The following is a 20050-nucleotide window of genomic DNA, read 5'->3' as shown; positions in this document are numbered from 1 at the left end:
CCACCTTTGCTTTGTGATTGATTAGTGATCCTCAATTATTTTGTACATTGGCATTTTTAGTAATGAGGATTATATCACACATTAAGGAACATTTTCAGGTAGACATATGCTGCTTTATTTGATTTCAGTATTATAAACTGTAGTACCATAGGTGGTAGGGTTAGTAATAGTAATACTGAACAGTAAAGTAAATAATTGTCAACCAGAACAAAATAAATACATTCCCCTGGTTTCATGCTATTTTATGTGTATAGGTGGTACCTTTGCCACAGACTTAAATAATAGAGATGTTATTTTATACTCATCACCTCAATCATACAAAGGGAATATACCAAATGGAAATAGCTTTTTTTCTGGGATGTAAATAATTAACATATATGCTTGATCTACAATAGTTACAGGACCTGAATAAGTATGTGGTTTTAAATAAATCTGAAATCCTAGCCTTTGATTCAACATTGCCACTGATTTTGACAATAAACAGGCTGCTTAATTTCATAAGGCCTCAGTTTCCCATCTAGAAACTAAGTCAAATTTATGAAACAACATCTTTTTTTTTAAAAGGTGGTATATGTATGTGTGTATATATATATATATATATATATATATATATATATATATATATATTTAATTTGTTTTTGATACACTTTGCTTTATGAGTCATGTCAGGAGAGAAAAATCAGCAAAAGGGAAAAGATGGGAGAGATTTAAAAAAAAAAGAGAGAGAAAGAAAAAAAAAAGAAGTGAACAGAGCATGTACTGATTTACATTCCATCTTCGTAGTTCTTTTTCTGGTTGCAGATGGCATTTTTTGTTCAAAGTCTATTGGGATTGCTTTGGATCACTGAACCACTGAGAAGAACCCAAGTCTTTCACAGTCAATCATTGCATATTCTTGCTGTTATTGTGTATAATGTATTTGTGGTTTGACTTTTTCTTTCAGCATCAGTTCATGCGAACCTTTCCAAGCCTTTGTAAAATCAGCTTGTTTTATCATTTTTTATACAACAGTAGTGTTCCGTTATTTTATGAAATACATTTTAGATGTGTTTCTCATTGGAAGATGACACTTATGACAGTGTTGCTTTTAGGATATGTTTATAACTGAACACCTGGATGTGACCATCATTTTTTTCCTTATTATACATACTTAAGTTTTTTACCGGCTGTTTCTATATTGACTTCTAACTTTATGCTGATAAGTTTCATATAAAGAGTAGCTCAAAGACACAAAGCCCAGTCTCCAATTTCTGTTGCCAGTTTATCTTAAGCAGTTTTTCTCTGGACATAAACATTTGGTTGTATTTGAGTGTATCTCATTGTCCTTTTTTTCCCCTTTATTTCTGTTACTTACATTTACTGTATTGTACCCCAACATTTCTCAGTTATGCAGTTTTCTTGTTGCCTTCCCTGTTCTCCCAGATCATCTGTCCTTGCTTTACCACTTAACTTTAGATCTTCAGCCTTGCATGAGTTGTTTAACCTGAGACTCAGCTTCTTCAGAAGCAAAATGAGTGAGATTAGACTGGGTAATAACCAGTAAATGCCTTTCCAACTCTAAAGGAATACAATCTTCTGTGCATGACTGGCTCACCAGAGCTTGGTTGCTATAAGAAGAATTTTCATGCTTGTGAATTTCATTATTAATTACTATACTTTGCCAGTCATAGACTAATAAAGTTAACAGTAACTCATATTTATGTACCACTTAGTCATTTTCAAAGCACTTTCCTCACAACCCCTGCCTTTGAGGCAGGAAGTATAAATATTATCATCAACATTGTACAGATCAGAATGCTGAGGTTAAAAATGTTAGGGGGTGGGGTTGCCTCATAGCTATTAAGTATTAGACTTTTAGAACTCAAGCAAGGCTTCAAAACCAGTGCTTTGCACCATATCATTCAGGCAACCAGGTGGTTGATTTACTTGAATCTTGTGATTCCAATAATGAAATTGCAGTACGATAGTTCAATAAATCAACAAGCGCTTACTATGTACAAAGTATGGGGCAGGTACTAGACATTGCTGCTGTACTTGAGCAGTATAAATACAGTAACTATAAAGTCTGACAAATTCTTACTTGTGTCACTATCTCCTCCTTCATTTCTAGATTTATTTTATTATTTACTTGCTCTCTTCACCATCGACCCTTTTCTAATTACCTGTCCTCTCATCCTACTTGATAGAATTAGGAATTTAACTGAGTACCTAATAGTGCTTATAAGATGCCATCTTGTACATAAAACTATTTAGTTATTTTCCTTGTCAAAGATTCTGTTCTATGATTATACCTTAACACGTCTCTATTCTTTTTTAGACCCCCTATATTCCTACTCAGATCATCCATCTCAGTTTTACAAATGCTATTCAGTTTTGAGTAATTTGCCTCAAGTTTGGTTTGCAGAACTTCTTTAGTTCAAATCAGTTCAGTTCAGCAAACAATTTTTATTAAGTACTTGCAACATATTGTACACAATGCCTTAGGCATTGTTGATGTAAAGATGAAACCAGATGAAACCCTCAAAGACCTTAAGCAGTTTTGTGTAGGTAATAAGATATACACAAACACTTAGGATACAAGTAGTAATAATAATAACAATAATAAATAATAGTAATAGCTAGCATTTCTGTGATGCTTTCTACCCACCAGGAATTGGTGCTAAGTGCTTTATAGTTTTTACTTGATTGGATCTTCACAAAAACCCTGGGAAGATAAGTGCAGATGAGAAAACTGAAGCAAACAGAGGTTTAATGACTTGGCCAGGATCATACAACTAACAAGTATCTGAGGCTGCATTTGAACTCAGGTCTTCCTGATGCCAGGCCTTGGGCTACCTAGCTGCCAAGTTAGACAGTGCATTGGAGAGGCAGGTGGTGGCATAAGAGGTTCTTGGTGGATGGGATGGCTTCTAACTGGGTTAGGAAAAATTTCATAAAAGAAGTGGCACCTAAAACTGGAAAAGAGAAGGATTTTAATGATTAGGGCATAGCAGGAGTCACTAACTCCATGAAGGACAGTGTACACAAATACATAGAAAGGAGTGGAGGAGGAGGCAGTGAGAGGGCAAGACTCAATAATAAAATTTTAGTTTGGCCATGATACGAGTAAAAGGATATAACATAGAATAAATTTGGGAGATGCAGTAAGGAAAGAGGAGAGATATCTTATGAAAGCTTTGAATTTGGAATTTAATCTGTGGACAGTGAATAATCTGAGCCCAGATGTGAGGTTTGAAGGCTCATAATGGGGTTCCAGTTTCCAGGGATACCACTACGAGCCCACCGATCAAATGGCAAAAGAAACAAAGCACAAGTTTAAAGAACAAGGCATGGGCATGGGGTTATATTGTAGCATACATTATGCTAAACCTTGCAGACCTTGCACAATTGCTGCCTCAGGCAGGATAGTCTGACCTCCACATCATAGTAATGCATTAGAAAGATTATTTTGGCAGGTGTATAAAAGATTGATGGGATAGGGAAACACTAGAAGCCAGAAACATCCATTAGAAGACTTTTACAAGAGGGTAGACCAGCAGTAATAAAGGCTTTCATGGTAGGGTGAAGGAAGTGAGAGTGAGAGGGCAAAGAACTGATATAGATCTTGGAAGTGAATGGGTTTGAGTTTTGGAGATTTACTTGTACACAGTATTTCCTCTCATTGATGAGAAGGATACTAATCCTGTGCTTAATAAATCAGGTAGCACATGGATTCAGCTTTGTCTTAAATCTTTCAAGGCAGTACCTGAGTACTTAGGCTACTTCATGTATTCTCTCTACTTTTGCAATAAACATCCCCCCCATATTTGAAATTTACTTCCCTCCTCATCTCATAAAATCCCTATCCCACTCACCAACTTCTATATGAAGTCTTTTCTGATCCCCTTGAATTGCTAGTGACCTCCCTCCTAAACAATTTTGCTATATATAGATAAATATAGATATATTATATCCTTACACACACGCTCACTCTTGTTGTCTACCTTTGTTAAGAGTGTAAACTCTTTCCAAGGAAAAATTTTTTCATTCTTTGTATTTTTTATCCCCAGGGCATCCAGATGCTTAGTAGAGAGAGTTGAGGTCTGGAGTCAGGAAAACCTTAGTTTAAATCTGGCCTCAGACACTTCTAGCTATGTGACCCTGGACACTTAATCCTGTGTTTCTTCATCTGCAAAATGAGCTGAAGAAGAAAGTATTTTTGCCAAGAAACTCCCCCCCCCCAAAACAGGCAAAATATATGCCATAGAGCAATAATTTTCATTTTAAAAAAAATTTCATAAAAAATTTTTCATTCAAAAAAAAAAAAGAAATTAAATCATTGGAAGGAATTAAATAAGTAGTATTTAGAACTGAATACATACAAGCAATCTAATGTTTAAGAAAAAAAAAAGAGGAAAGTACAAATAAAGAGCTAGCATGACTTTACCAATAACAAATCATGCCAAACCAAATAAATTCAGGTTTTTGTTTCTTTTTAAGATTTCTAGATGAAGGGAAGCAGGTATAATTTACTTATGTTTTATCAAACCTGTTAAGTCTCATGTTATTCCTCTGGACTAGATAGATATTTATGATATAGTGACTTATAATTCAGGTGCTTTTGGAATTTTTTGATTGACCAAGTCCTAAAGAGTAAACATTCCTGAATTTGATAACAGTTTTCAAAGGAGATTTCCTAATAATACGTGTATTAAGTTTTCTGATGACAATGAACTGAGAGATCAAATAAGATGATATATTTTAGAATATAAGCACATAATAAACATTAAATTATATGACTCTCAGTTGCTGTGATTATTAGTATTGAGAAGAGCACACAGTGTAAGCTAGAAGGCACAGAAGACAGAAGAGTGCTGAAGAAGTCAGGAAGACCTGAGTTCAAATTTGGCCAACTTAATAGCTGTGTGATCCTGGTCAAAATATTTAACCTCCATTTTCCTCAGCTTCTTCAACTTAATCAACATGATTATTTCCTCCTCTTCCCTCCTTGAAAAACTTGAGAAAATCAAGTTTCAAAAAGATCTTGATGATCTAGAACATTGAGCCCAAATAGATGAAATTTATTAGGCATAAATATAAAGACTGTTATTTCTAGGGATTTTAATGGATCACAAGTTCCACAAGCATATATATATAATGTGGCCAAGAATTTCAAACTGAACCCTCCCTGAGTTGAGGGACATTGTGTTCAGGCGAGAGAGGAAGAAAATTTTTTGCTCTGATTAGATCACCTCTGGATATGACATTTTAGGAAAAAACATAGACAAACCATAGTGAGTCCAGTAGAGTAATTCTGAAGCTGATAAGAGCTCTGGAAAGCAGGACACATAGGGATTAGACAATGAGCTTGCCCATAGCCACAAAGCAAGTTTCACGTGGGATTTCTCCTAACTCCAAGTTCAGTATGACTATATCGTATTGTCTCTCTGAAGTAGTGATGAAAGATGAAAAAAATGTGTTGTTGGGAAGACCCTGAGAAAAAAGGTCTCCTAAGCTTGCTTGGCCCCCAGAGGTCAGCCCTAGAAACCAGTGGTAATTAGAAACTAGAAAATAGTGGTAATTCCAAGGATGCAGATTATGGTACAAGACAGGGTGGACCTTCCTAACAGCTGTCAAGGATAGAATAGACCAGAGAAGCACTTGTCAGGAATATGACAGAAGTGATTCTTATTCAGATTAAGATTAAATTAAACAATTTCTTAGATACCAAAATCACCAACAATTGAATTTTTGTATGATCCTCTACTGGTATGAATTGGTCTGAACGTTTTGAAAAGAATTCATTAAAACAATAAAACTTTTCAAGAATTCTTGTGATCTCTTTACCTAGCAAAACCACCATTATTAGTTCCAAGTCCTAAGGAAGAAAAAGACCTACCTGTACAAGAATATTTATAATAACAAAAGGCTGGTAACAGGTTCAGTGCCCCTACAAAATTGAGGAATAACTGAATATATTATATATGAATGCAGTGGTATGTTATTGTGCCATGAGAAATCAGGAATAGAAAAAAAATAAGGTGGCATAAAAAGTAATAACATAATGAATTCAGAAAGCAGGAAACAATAAAACACAAACTATAGCCTTGTACATAAAAACCACCTTAAAAATGATAACTGATTGTGGCAGCTCTTTTTGTAGTGACTAGTAACTGAAAACTGAGTGGATGCCCATCAATTGGAGAATAGCTGAATAAGTTGTGGTATATGAATGTTATGGAATATTATTGTTCTGTAAGAAATGACCAGCAGGATGATTTCAGAAAGACCTGGAGAGACTTACATGAACTGATGCTGAGTGAAATGAGCAGAACCAGGAGACCATTATACACTTCAACAATACTATATGATAATAAATTCTAATGGATGTGGCTTTCTTCAACAATGAGATGAACCAAATCAGTTCCAATAGTTGAATAATGAAGAAAACCAGCTACACCCAGCGAAAGAATTATGGGAAATGAGTGGACCACAACATAGAATTTCTACTCCTTCTGTTTTTGTCCGCTTGCATTTTTATTTTCCTTTCCAGGTTATTTTTTACCTTATTTCTAAATCTAATTTTTCTTGTGCAGCAAGATAACTGTATGAATATGTATGCATATATTGTATTTAACATATTTAACATGTATTGGTCTACCTGCCATCTAGGAGGGGGGTAGGGGAAGGAGGGGAAAAATTGGAACAGAAGATTTTGCAAGGGTCAATGCTAAAAAAGTACCCATGCATATATCTTGTACATAAAAAGCTATGATAATAATAAAAATTAAAAAAAAAAAATAACTGACCTTAAGCTAAAAAACAGTGGACAGCTTTGGCACTGTTTAAAAACATTGTTTGCCTTTCTTCTAATAAATAATAGAAGTATCATTTGCAATGCAATCATTCATAAGCACTTTTTTGCATTGCTTTACATAACCATTTTAAGAATTAGAGTTGGGGATCAGCTGGATGATTTCATAGAGGCCTGGAGAGACTTAAATGAACTGATGCTGAGTGAAATGAGCAGAACCAGGAGATCATTGTACACAACAATAACAAGATTATATGATGATCAATTCTGGTGGACATGGCTCTTTTCAATAATGAGATGATTCAGACCAGTTCCAGTGATCTTGTGATGAAGAGATCCATCTACATCGAGAGAGAGGACTGTGGAAACTGAATGTGGATCACAACATAGCATTTTCACTTTTTTGTTGGTTTGCTTATATTTTATTTTCTTTCTCATTTTTTTCCTTTTGATTTGATTTTTCTTGTGCAGAAAGATAATTGCATAAATATGTATGCATATATTGGATTTAACATTTTTACCATGTTTAATATATATTAGATTATTTGCTATCTAGAGGAGGGAGTAAAGAGAAGGGAAGAAAATTGAAACACAAGATTTTGCAAGAGTTAATGTTGAAAAAATGTTGCTAAAACAAAATATATTAAAAGACTAAAAGCCATATGTTTTAGTCCTGGCTTCAATGCTTTTTCTACTACATGTTGCTGAGCAAATATCTTTTATATACAGTATGAGACATTGGGCCAAATAATTAATGATCTCAAAAGATACCCTGGAACTGTTTTCTTAGAAAATGTTCTAGGTATCAAATTATTTTAAGCCATTTTATGTTTTTCTCAGAAAAATAATGTGAAGGATAGACATGGTTCCCACAAAAAATCAGCAAATCAGGAATCAAAGCAAACTTCTCCTAAATAATATTTTTTTCATCTAGTATGATTAACATTCTTATATTAGCCGCAATATCATAGTTTTCTTGATTTCTAAGTCACCAACACAACATTCGTGGGCATTTCTTTACCAGATTGCACCTTATCATCATCTTTGCACAATTTGCTAATGAAGCATGAAAGAGGTATATTTTTATAAAAGTAAATATTGCTTTTGTATTTGGGGGAGGGCTTTACCACCAATTCTACAATTTCATCGTTATGAGATGACACTTCTAGAAGCATGACTTTCTTGCCACATTAGGTCACTGTATTCTCTAAGTTCTTGTTGTTAATGCTGGACTCTTAACAGAATTCCATTCTAATAGTTTTATCTTATAGCATAATGTAATATAATGAATCTGCTTTCTCGTGAAACGTCTTCTGTATCATTTCATATTTAGAATAGCATTCTAGACCATAAAGTCAACCAAAAAAGTATTATTTGGATCAGGAAGATGGTAAAAAATGTTACCAGACTCTAAACCTGCTTCTTGATCCTATAACTGGTTAGCATTTTTCTTCCTTTGGCAAGCCTGCAATTCTGCAATAATCTTGTATTAGATATATGAAACAATAGTTGAGTTCAGTCACCCAAAGACTGTATTTTATGGGAGCCTATAATATTAATAAAATGGGAGAACCTTTTCTTATTCTGTTTAAAACATAAGATGCTTGTTTTGCCAGTATCAGCTAAGGTAAAATATGTCAAACTTTACAAAAGTGGACCAATTTCATCAGCAGTATAACATTGTCCAATGAATATAGTCTGGAAAGGCCACAATTTTTATGAAGTTTCATGATTCTCAAAGGGAAATCCAGAGTTCCTTCTTGGAAGGATAGCAAGAAAACTAATGTCTTTGGTTTGCTGAGTACATTGAGAGAGTGGGAGGAGTAAGATGTAAAAAGACTGGAAAGGTAGATTAAAGGGGCAGGTTATGAAGGTCTTTGAACAACAAAGTGTTTTTAGTTTTTTGTTTTTTTTTTCCTAGAGAAGGTAGAGAATCACTGGTATTTATTGCATGGGGGGATGGGGTGGCATTGTCAGACCTTTGCTAAAAGGCTGATTGAGGATGGAATGTAGTAGAGACTTGAATTGAGCAGAGCCACCACTGCTATAATAGTCCAGATGTGAGGTGACAGGGGGTCTGTTCCTCATTCTGTTTTATATCGTTCTAGTATTAAAAAAAGGAGAAAAAAATGGTATAGACTAAGTGATCCTAGGTCTGTAATACCAGCTAGGAGATCCCTTAAGACAAAAAATAATAATCTCTCCAGATTTAAGTTTCCTTATCTATATGAGGGGGTTAGTTGATTGATCTCTTAAGATTCAGTCATTAAAAAAAGCATTTATGTACCAGGCATTAAGGATACAAAAATAGGAACAAAACTGTCCCTTCCCTCAGGAAGTTTCATTACCTTCAGCTCACAGTTTCCTAGGATTCTTCTTTTTGCCCTTTACCAATCAATTCACTTTATCAGCACAACAAGGAAAGGCATTCTTTGTCTTGTCATAGATTTTTGCACCATTCCTGGCTGCTCAGGAGCTCATTCTTTGCTGCTGTGGATGTTTTTTTTCTTCATTTGAATTTTGAGGTCTTCCCAATACTTGAATATATTGAAAATTTAACCTTCAGATAGCAAAGGTTTACCATGCAAGAATATTAGTTATATCTAATTTGAAACACTGTATAGAGTTCTGATTGCACTTAAGTTAATTTAAGCACTGAAATTTTAAGTTTCTATTTCTTTTGTTGAATAGCAGTCATCTGAGATAAGTACAGTTTTTACATATGAACATAAAAAGGACTAAAAAAATTTATTCTGTAAGATTAGACTGCAAAAATTGATATACATGTTGCAAGGCAAAATGCTCTGGTACCAGGAAAATTACCTGGAGTTGGCTTTTATTTAGAAATATTTTTCATTTAGTAAAGGTAATTTTTGCTACAAATGAAAATTAAGTTAAAGTTAATAGGTAAATCTAACAATGCAGTGTAATTAGTGAAATTCTTTCATAAAGACACTGGCAAAATGCAAAAGTTAGACATATTACTAAAGAGAACAAACTTCTCAAGAAAACAACTTTAAAGTATAAATGAAGGCTTTAAATTTTTGTGGCATTTTTTTAAGATAATAGAAAAGATCGTTATAATTGCTTTATGCTTTTATTTTGTTTTTTAGAGGACAGAATATACATTATTTTATATATTGTGTTTTCTCTGCTGTGAATCCATTATATAAGTTTTAATGAATCTTCCTAGAATATATTTACATTGAGTTCATAGACCAAATTACAATTAATTTAATAAGAAAACTTTCAATCAGTACCAGATTAGAAATATGTTCTTTAAACTGTAGAGATTTAATGATAATGCCTGTCCATACAGGCTTCAACTTTCTTCTATCCCTATGAGAATAGGTACTGTTTGTTCTAATGTGTTTGTGTGAAGTAATGCAGCTGTTCAGTTATCAGTCTCAGAAATAAAAGCCGTCTTGATTTTTTTTTTTTTTCCTTTTCCTCTTGTACTCCAAGTTTACACTAGGTGGCATACAAGGAAAGCTGAAAAAGTATAGAAACTTGATGCGGTTGACTTGGAATACTTTAACAATAATTGTGTTAAAACTTAAGTTTTTTTATGTTAAACTGCTACTTTAGCCATTGATTGTTTTGATATTTTTTTGTAGGATGAAGTGTCCTCTTGCTGGTACAAATAAAAGATTTCTGCTTAATACAATTAAGAATACATTACCCTCTCAGAAGGAGCAAGAGCAGGAGCAGAAGGAAGACAATAAGGAACCTGAGCCAAGTCAGAACCGGAAAGAAGAAAACCCAAAGAAACACAGAACTCATCCGTACAAACACAACTTCCAGTCTCGGAGAAGAGTTAGTTATTCTCCTCCAAGGAAGCGGAACACCCAGGAAAAGTATGAAAAGCAATCTAACAAACGATGAGGCAGGCACTGAAGAATAGGCAAGACTGTTACAAGCAATGAATGTCATTACATTTTGGACTGGGAAAGTGTTTAACTTTCTTTAAATGGAGAAGGTTGTTCAGTGCAGGTCTTTAGCAGGGAAGACAGCTAAGAAAAAAACATTACAGTAGGTAGATATTTTGTTGTGGTTTTTAAAGAGTCTGTTGGTCATAAACAAAAATGATCTAGTAATTTTTCCTTCTGAAAATTAATCCTAAGGGTAGAAGTCTTGACATGTTTATCATATATCAATAGTGTGTATACATTTGTTATTGCACCTTCTTTCGAAATTTAGTTTGGAAATAAACAAGTCGAGTTAGATTTTAAGTTTTTCAGAGATTGTTCAAACTAGTTTAAAAAATATATCTGTTGTATTTCAATTGTGGTCAATTTTCAGAATTGAGAACAAAATTGAAACCTCTTTAATTCTGTGTTTTAAGTTTGGGATATCAAATTTAGTATGTTCAAGAAGCTAGACAGCAGTAATCTTCTGGCTGTGAAGTATATTATTTATAAAACCTCTCTTTAGCCTTCAAGGGCTAGAGTTTATCAAGAAATTTGTTAACATCTCTAGCACTTATTTTTGCTTAGATAAACAATGTAATGGCTTTGAAGTTATTACCGAAGATAAATTAATGGAGATGAAAAATTGATCTCCTTGTTTCTGTCATAGCAGAACTGATATGTGTAAAATGTATTTTGTTTGTTTTTTCTGAATTTGAACTTTTCTCCAGAAGACATAAATTGGAGGAGTATAGTTTGATGCTTTAGAAGTAACTTTCATCAGCTAAACTAGTTACTATGCTTTGATGGATGTTGAGGATTTTATTCAGTTCTCTTTGGGTTTTTTTGATTTTGTTTTTAGCTTAAATGCCCTGGTATAGATATCACAGTGCAAAGTTGTACCAGAAATCTTTTTTAACAAAAGTGTGTTGGATTTTTTTCCCCCAGGGTGGTTGTAGGCATTTCTTAAGGATATGATACTAAATCTCACAGAGTCCCACTTCCATCCCCACCCCCACCTCCAAACTCAGGACTACATAACAATGTACTCCTAGACCACAGAGAGGAGAGAAGAGTTTCTACTCCCTTCCCAAATTTTCCAAGGCGGCTGGGCTTATGCCTGGCTGCCTCCAGATAATCACTCAGCCACAGCCATACACCCAGCAGCCAAGAAAAGCTCTTTCTATGCACTGAAAATCAGCACATTAGAAAGGCCAGCTCTGGGGTGTTGTAGAGGAGCCAGAGAATGCCATGACAAAATTGCTCCATCCTTCCCAGTGCTACCCCACCACACCCTCTTTGTGTATCCTGGGCCATGCACCCAAACTTTTTTACAAAGCCCAAGTTTCTGTGTGATAAGAAGTCTGTGCATAGAACTACACCAGTAGGAGAATGGAGGGAAAAATTCCTCATTCTTTCCTTCCCTCTCCTTATCCTTACCCCCTAATTAAAAAAAAAAAAAAAAAAAAAAAAAAAAAAAGGTACTGAAGGGAGTCCCTCATAACTTTCCAAAAGCTAATTCTCACCCCCATCATACACAGAAGAACTGAGTTAAACTTGACTTTATACAAAATTGTTATGCTTTTAAATGATCCCAACCTTTACATCTTTTATTTGTGTTAATTTATTTTACTTTGAAATATTTTGTATTTAAATATCTCTAGAAAAGTTAAGAAGTTGGGATTTTTGATAAATTCCTGTTTTAAATGAGTAAAATTAAAGTTAAATTGTGTCATTTTGTGCCATGTATTTACTCCATAAATAAATTGGGCAGTTTAAATATCTTTTTATATCAGGTTTTTGCATTTATAAGTGAAGTTATACAAAAGCTATTTTTTGCCTATTGATAACTGACTAATTTTTCAATCATATTTTTAAAACCTATAAAATAATTATTGCCTCCTAAAATAAAAAGTATGGCAGTTTCTAAAAATAAAAGTTTTAAAGCTGAATAGAGCCAGAGAGATAACATAAAAGTTCATATCTCTAAAAGACTGATATGTTGAAATCGGCAGAGTGACATGTGAAATCTTATTATTTGTAGATATAGAAAAGTTTTGTGTGGTTATTTATGAAGACTACTTTGTAATTCTGCAGCAACTTTTCATCCTAAGAAGTTCCATTTATTCTTAAATTCTTGATGCAGTCTGTCAGATAACAGAGATAGAAGAAGTGGATTAAACCAAAGACTGGGTACCTAGTGGGTACCTGGTCCCAGAGGTTTACCTAAAAACAGAGAGCTGATATCTACAATGGACTGAATAAATAAAGGATGACATACAGTTGCTTTAAGTAGAAGGATAATTGGAGCAAATGAAATTTTTACGCCCTCCAAACACTTGAATTTTAATGTGAATATTTTATTCCTTGGCACACAGTCCATTTAAGCACTAACTTAATGCATTGTCTCTCTGGCCTGTTACAATTTCCCTTCATTGTATATAGTTCTGTTCCTTTGGGTAAGTGCATTCATTTGCGATCTTTTACACTAGCTGATAAAGTGACAGGAAAAAACTTTAAGGAAAATTATAGATGATGGTGGGTTCTGTTGGCAAATCCAAACAAGAGAATTGAAACTCTTTCCAAGGCTCATCAGCTGGGGATAAGTTCATATTAAAAGGAAGAAGCTATTTTCCTGGTGCATCCTGTTCCCAAGCAATCCAGGTCTCTCCTTTTTCCTCCTGGAGAGTTACTTCTCCTTATTTAGCATTTGTTTACAAAGCTCTTTGGTACAGCTGCTGCTTCAAAGAGATTAGAGATAGCTGCTTCTGTAGCCAACAAATGCCCCCCATAGTTATTTATTAATTTAGGTTTACTTTTTCTGGTTCTGGTCCCTATTTGCAATTTCTCTTCCTGTCATCCTGTGACTGCCAGTCCCTCCTCTAGTCTGTAAAGCTCCAACCTTGGGTTCCCTTATCCTGTGTCACTTATACATCAAGATAGAGGCTCATAGGATCCATGGATATTAGCCAATGATAGAAGCTGAAATTTAATGTGAAATGCCAGAAGTTCCCCAACATGAATTCTCAAACAGTTAACTCCGCACATTCAAAAACTGCCTTATTTTCAGTGACTGCCATGTCAATACCAAACCTTTAGACCAAGATTTGTTTCTGATTTCTTCAGAAAGTGGACTGCCTAACAACAGTGACCTAGTAGACTCCCTTCTAATAAAAGGACTTCTGTTCCCAAGTTACTTAATGGCATTCTGATGCCTTTGGAGACCAACTGCCTTTCAATCAAAATGTGTCCCCCAAGGTTTTGTTCTATTACCCTTCTTCCCCTGACAGCACTTCTCCTATTAGTCTCCTCTATTCCCATAGCACAAGGACTTAGACATTTAACAACAAACTCCTAACCTTTCCTTCTTTTTTTCAGCCTGTCAAGTATTACAACCAAAAGGATGAACCTACCCTTATGTAATATATTTCCTGAAAATTAATCTGACACAATTTTCCAACTGACTACTATTAAACACTGTATTCCAGTTATTGTATTAAAGTGCCAGGGAAACAAAAAAAACAATAACTAGGTCCTGACCCTCAAGAAACACATTTTAATGTGGAGACAATATGCAAACCATTATATACATAAAAGATTTATACAGGATAAATAGGCAGTAATCTCAAAGAGAAGGGACTGGAAGGTAAAGGGGAGAAAACTCCTCTTGCAGAAGGTAGGAATCTGAGTCTTGAAGGAGCCCAGAAGGTAGGAGTGAGGAGGGAGAACACTTCTGGTATGAAGGACCATTCTTGCAAAGGTGCAGAGAGAAGAAATGGAATGTGATATATGAAGCCAACATAGCTGTCTCAGAATGTATGTGAAGCAGAGTAAAAAGATTGGAAAGATAGGGACTAGGTTGTGAATGGCTTTAAAAGCCAAACAGGCTTTATATTCGGTCCTGTAGTTAAGGATGCCACTGAAGTTGACTAAAAAGGCAAGGGGAAGGGAGGGAAGTGACATAGACCTTTCCTTTAGACTATTTCCTTGGGCAACTAAGAAAAGTAGCAAGAGTGGTAGCTGGGTAATACAGTGGTTAGAAATACCAGGTCTGAAGTCAGGAAGACCTGAATTTAAAAGCAGCTTCAATAACTAGCTGTGTCACCTTGGACAAGTCAGCTAAGCTCAGTTGCCTCAACTGAAAAATGAATGTATCAGCCTCACTCCCAGGGCACTGGTTGTGAAGAACAAATGAGATATTTGTGCAGATAGTAGACACCATATAAATGCTAACTGCTGCTATTGTTAATCCCAAGAGTGGGAAGAGACTTGAAGCAAGGATACCAACCTAACGTTGACCATTCTTGATGGGACAAAACATCTTGGTGTCGTAGACAAGAGGAGTAGGAGACAGATGCTCAGTCATAGCCAACATATTTGTTTAGCTATGTACATTTGTTATAAAGGAGGGTTTCTGAAGATGACGGCAAAGTGAGGTTAGTGGGTAGTAATAATGATGTAAAAAAATAAAATATTTAAAATACAGAAACGACAAAAGGGAACACAAAAAAGCAATTTTATAGCTACTGGGACAAATTTAATGTACATTTAAATATAATCAAAGTTCACAATTTCAACTTCACTTTTGGTCTTTGAATATTGAAATGCCCACGTTTGTTGAGCTTTAAGTTCACAATAAAAAACAAAAATCAAATAACCCAACTCTGTCTTCATTTTCCTTAATCATGATTTCTCTTTATAGCAAGTATTAAGGTCTTGCACCTAAGTGCAAGTGCATCTTCCCTTTCCCCTCCACCAAACAATTTCTTTATAACTTCTATTTTCTTCACTACTTTGGAAAATTAGTGAATTTCCTAATCTCTCTTGGCTCCTTTTCATTAGAAAACAATGTCCCCATTTTTCCACTAATAGGGTTTGAAAGGTAGGCTGTTTTTTTGAATGTCAGAATAAGGAGTGTAACTATTAAGAATACTTGTGATGTGATACAACATTCCTGCTTCTTTTGCGCAAGCACATGTATACAGACAATATAGAAATAAACTTTTACTTAATATGGTAGGTAGTGTCTGTTAAAGCCAAGAGCTACCTTAATATGTAATGGTAATCAATCAGAGCAAATGTCCATTATCACCATTACTCTTTGATATACTACATCTTGGAAAGAACTCTCACAAAGCTGGCAACAGGATAGATAAGAGGATTAAACATTTGTAAAACACCTTACAAATCTTAAAAGTGCTACATAAATGCTAACTAGTTATTAGCCCTAGAAGTGCTTGTGATTGCTAGAAGATGAAATTTATGAGAATAAGAATAGACAAAGAAAAAACAAAATTACAGCTTTTTGCAGATGATAATTTTTTTTTAAGAGAATGACATATCAACTAAAAAATAATGTAAGCAAAGTTACAGGATGTAAAATAAGTGCACATAACATCATTTATGTATATTACAAACCCAACAAAACCCAACACTAAGAGATATAAAAATTCTCTTTAGTGTAAATGCATAGACTGATTTTAATCATAAAAAATGAAAGGATGGATACAAGCATTTATCAAGCACCTACTAAATATATATGTGGGTATGACGGGCTAAACATATTACGTATATCTCATATGATTGTTACAACAACCCTAGGAGGTAGGTGCTATTATCCCCCATTTCACAGTTGAAGAAACTGAGGTAGATAGATTAAATGACTTGTCCGAGTCATAGAGGTCTTAAGATTGGACTGGGGTCTTGCTCTATCCGTTGTGCCAACTCATGCTTAACCTTTTGCTAGGGGAGGGAGGGAAGACGATACAATTAGAGGGAAGAGAGAGGAAAGGAATATTAAGGAAAATTTTTGCACCCTATAATTAGGTACAGAAGTAGAAGTAGATACAAATTAGAAGGAAGACATGAGAGGAGCAGTTGACATTTGAACTTCACATCTCCACTATTAAAAGGAAGGAAGAATATACATACATAGTTGGGATATAGGAACATTCAACAGGGACAGGGAAAGGGGAGATCAAGAAGGAGGGTAATTTAAGGAAGGATATTTAGAAACAAACTTAAGAATGTATAAAAAATAAAGCTTTTTTTAAGTGGCAAAGAATTGAAATCTTGGAAGTAATATCAATGGTTGTTTAATCTGTAGCATATGGAAGTGGTCAATAAACATTTATTAAACAAAAAAAAAAAGATAACTTACTATCTCTTTGTTTCTGTTTCTGTCCTTTTCTATCTCTGTCTCTGTCTTTATCTCTGTTCTGTCTCTCTCAAATACATACACAAGCATATATACACACATAGAGAATGATAGTTCATATTTATATATCACTTCAAAGTTTGCAAGACAGCAACTCATTTGACCCCTCCACCAGTCCAGTAAGGTCAGTGGTACTTATCCCCATTTTACAGAGGAAAAATTTGGTTCAAAAAAGGTTATGATTCACTCAAGCTCACACTGTTAGAAAGTAGGGGTCTAAAGTGGAATTCAATGGCAGGTCTTTCTGAATCTTGTTTACTCTATTGCTTCTAAGTGGATACCACTTGTTTCCTCTAAGCTAGATCTACCATTCCTTTGTTCTTATATTCTAATTTTTATTACAAGCCAGGTTTCAATCAAATCAGGTCCAATCAACTAGTATCAGGTGCTTACTATATGTCAAGCACTGTGCTAAAACACTGGGGATATAATTATAAAACAAAAACAAAAATCCCTGCCTTCAAGGAATTCACATTCTAATGGGGGAGACAGTATGCAAACCACTATGTAGGAACAAGGTATATGCAGGATAAATTGGAGATAATAAACTGGGGGAAAATATTAGCATTTAGGGTAATTGGGAAAGACTTATGGAGATTTCATCTGGGATTTGAAGGCCAGGAGGTAGAGGGATAAGAGGGATAAAATTCCAGGCATAGGCGACAGCCAGTGAAAATTCTACATTTCTGAATAATCCTTCTCTATCTACATTGCTGTCTCCTTTGAGGGATGCCCTGGGAGATAGTGAGTTTCCTGTCATTGAAAAAACCTTCAAATTGAAGTTTGATGCCTTCTTATCTCAGAGGTTATAGAGAGAATTCATGATTTAAGTAGAATTTGGAGTAACCTCTGATATCCCTTCCAACATGGATTCTGTGATGCCCCTTCTCACATCCTCTAAATGGGGACATTCTTCAAGGTTCACTCCGCTGCCCTCTGCTTCCCCCCCCCCCCCCATAATCCTTCAAAGATATAACTCTTGTCATGGTTTCAAAAGAAACTTTCCAAATCTTTATCTCCAGCCCTAGTCTTTCTCTTGAACTTTCTGTTCCAACTATCTGCTAGAAAGATCTCTCCTTAGATGTCTTACTGCTATCTCAATTATAAGAGTCCACATTCACATAATGCTTTTCCATTTATCTGCTTCTCTCACAACCCTATGATGTGTGTGGATCTAAAATGGATTGAATAGACAAAAGCAACATGGTGTAAATTGGTATACTGACAGATTTGAAGTCAGGAAAATCTGGTTTCAAGCCCTCCCACTGGCACTTTCTGTGTAATCATAGTGGGTTCTCAGACTCAATTTCTTTATCTGCAAAGTGAGGAAGTTGGAGTGAATAACCCCTTTAAGGCCTAAATTTATAATTCTAGAAACCAGAGAAAGATTAACAAAGGAAAACTTTCCAATCATCTAATATGTATTCTCCACAATATAATGATATCCAGCGTTCAGCATAATGTCTGGCATATTCTAAGTTCTTAATAAATAATTATTGACCTTAACTGATGGACTTACATTAGATAAGTTTCTTGAGAGTCGGTACTCTTTTAAAGTCTTTTTTTTTTTTTTTTTTTTTTTTTTTTTTTTATCCCTAGCACTTAGCACAATATCTGGCACATAATAGACACTTAATAAATGTTTATTGATTAATTGGTTGATTATGTTTTTGTGGTGTAGCACTTTCACATTACTGACTTATTGTTTAATAAGACTATAATTCTATAAGGGTGTAAATATAGGAATAAGTTTAGTGAGAAGAATCAATAATTCTTATCTTTATTCTTTTAAAATTGTGACACTGTCTTTATAATGTCACTTACCTTTATACTCTAGCTCTTAGGATGTAATAGTAGACCCCAACAGGAGTGGGCCTAGAACCAAGTTCAGGGCATTAATTCAAAGATTTAAGTTCTTATAATTAAAAATTAAACTGAGTACTCCATTAGAATGTGAGCTTCTTGAGAGTCAGTGGTGTCTCTGACTTTTTGTATCCCCAGCACTTGGTACAGTGCCTAGCATATAGTTGGAGCTTAATGTTTATTGACTGACTGATTGAAAAGAAACCTTAGAAGTCATCTGGTATAAATTTAAGAGAAATCAAAGAATCCTTCTCTCTAAGAGACAGTCATCCAGCCTCCACCTGGTCTTTCAGTAACAGAGGGTTCATTCCTTCATAAGCCATCCCATTGTTGAACAGTTTTAATTGTTAGAAAATCCTTTCTTTTTAATAATTCATGGAGAGTTGGAGAAGTCCTGAAGGATTTAAAACAGATGTCCAGATTTTTAAAGAGGAGATGTATTTTTTTAAACCATAACTTGATGAATTTCACATCAATACCTGGGAAAAATTATCATTTAGGCATGTCAGATTAGCCTTACTTTTCAGAAAATATTCCTAGTCCAGTTACCAGGGGATTGCTGTAGATGGTATTGCTGAATTTCAGGCAAGCTCTTGACAAAAATCTCTCATGGTATTTTTGTTGACAAGATTGAAAAATGTATTGGATTATAAAATGGTTCAATAGATTCAGAACTAGCTGAAGGACCAAACACAGGTGTCAGAATTAGAGTATACTGAGCTGAAGGCACTAGGCTGATTTTTTTTTCATTAAAAGCTCTTCCCATCTTCATCCATAATTTTCTTTATAATTCTGCTTTAATTTTACCTCTTTTATGTTGAGAAACATGATTAACTTCAACTCATTCTTATCATGGTGTTGAAGAAAGATGATTGGTCTCAGTTTCAGACCAGCATTCAAGAACTATGTTCACTAGACTCTTCCCCTACCCCCCAGCATATTACTTAATGTATCCACTAAAAATTTTTTCATATTAACATAAAGTTTACAAATTTCTTTCCTTTTCAACAACCCTATGAGGTAGTCAATGAATGTATTATCTCTATTTTACAGAATAGGAAACTGAGGCTCAGAGAGATTAAAGCAACTTGCCTAAAGTCACGTAACTACTGCCAGTGTGGTTTAGTAGATAGAGCACTGAACTCTGAATCGGAAAATCTGAGTTTGAAAACTTTAGTTTACCCCACATAATAGCGGTGTGATCTCAGACGTGTCTGAGTTTGAATTTATTCTGTTGCAACTTGAGAGAGTTGGATTAGATACCCTTTA

At 34.7% G+C, this 20050-nt stretch overlaps 1 protein-coding gene across 3 annotated transcripts in view; it reads left to right on the top strand.

Annotated features, from left to right (window-relative positions):
* POLR1D (RNA polymerase I and III subunit D) overlaps positions 1-12485 on the top strand; it is a 59647-nt gene extending 47162 nt beyond the window's left edge. For all 3 annotated transcript variants that reach the window (XM_074303588.1, XM_074303586.1, XM_074303587.1), the window contains one exon: positions 10411-12485. In XM_074303588.1, the coding sequence (XP_074159689.1) occupies positions 10411-10678 (268 nt within the window). In that variant the 3' untranslated portion in view covers positions 10679-12485. The remainder of the gene's footprint in view (positions 1-10410) is intronic.
* Positions 12486-20050: the final 7565 nt, after the last annotated feature.

Source organism: Sminthopsis crassicaudata, chromosome 3 (genome assembly GCF_048593235.1).
Source record: "Sminthopsis crassicaudata isolate SCR6 chromosome 3, ASM4859323v1, whole genome shotgun sequence".
Lineage (NCBI taxonomy): Eukaryota > Metazoa > Chordata > Mammalia > Dasyuromorphia > Dasyuridae > Sminthopsis > Sminthopsis crassicaudata.
This window is presented reverse-complemented; position numbering and strand designations above follow the sequence as displayed.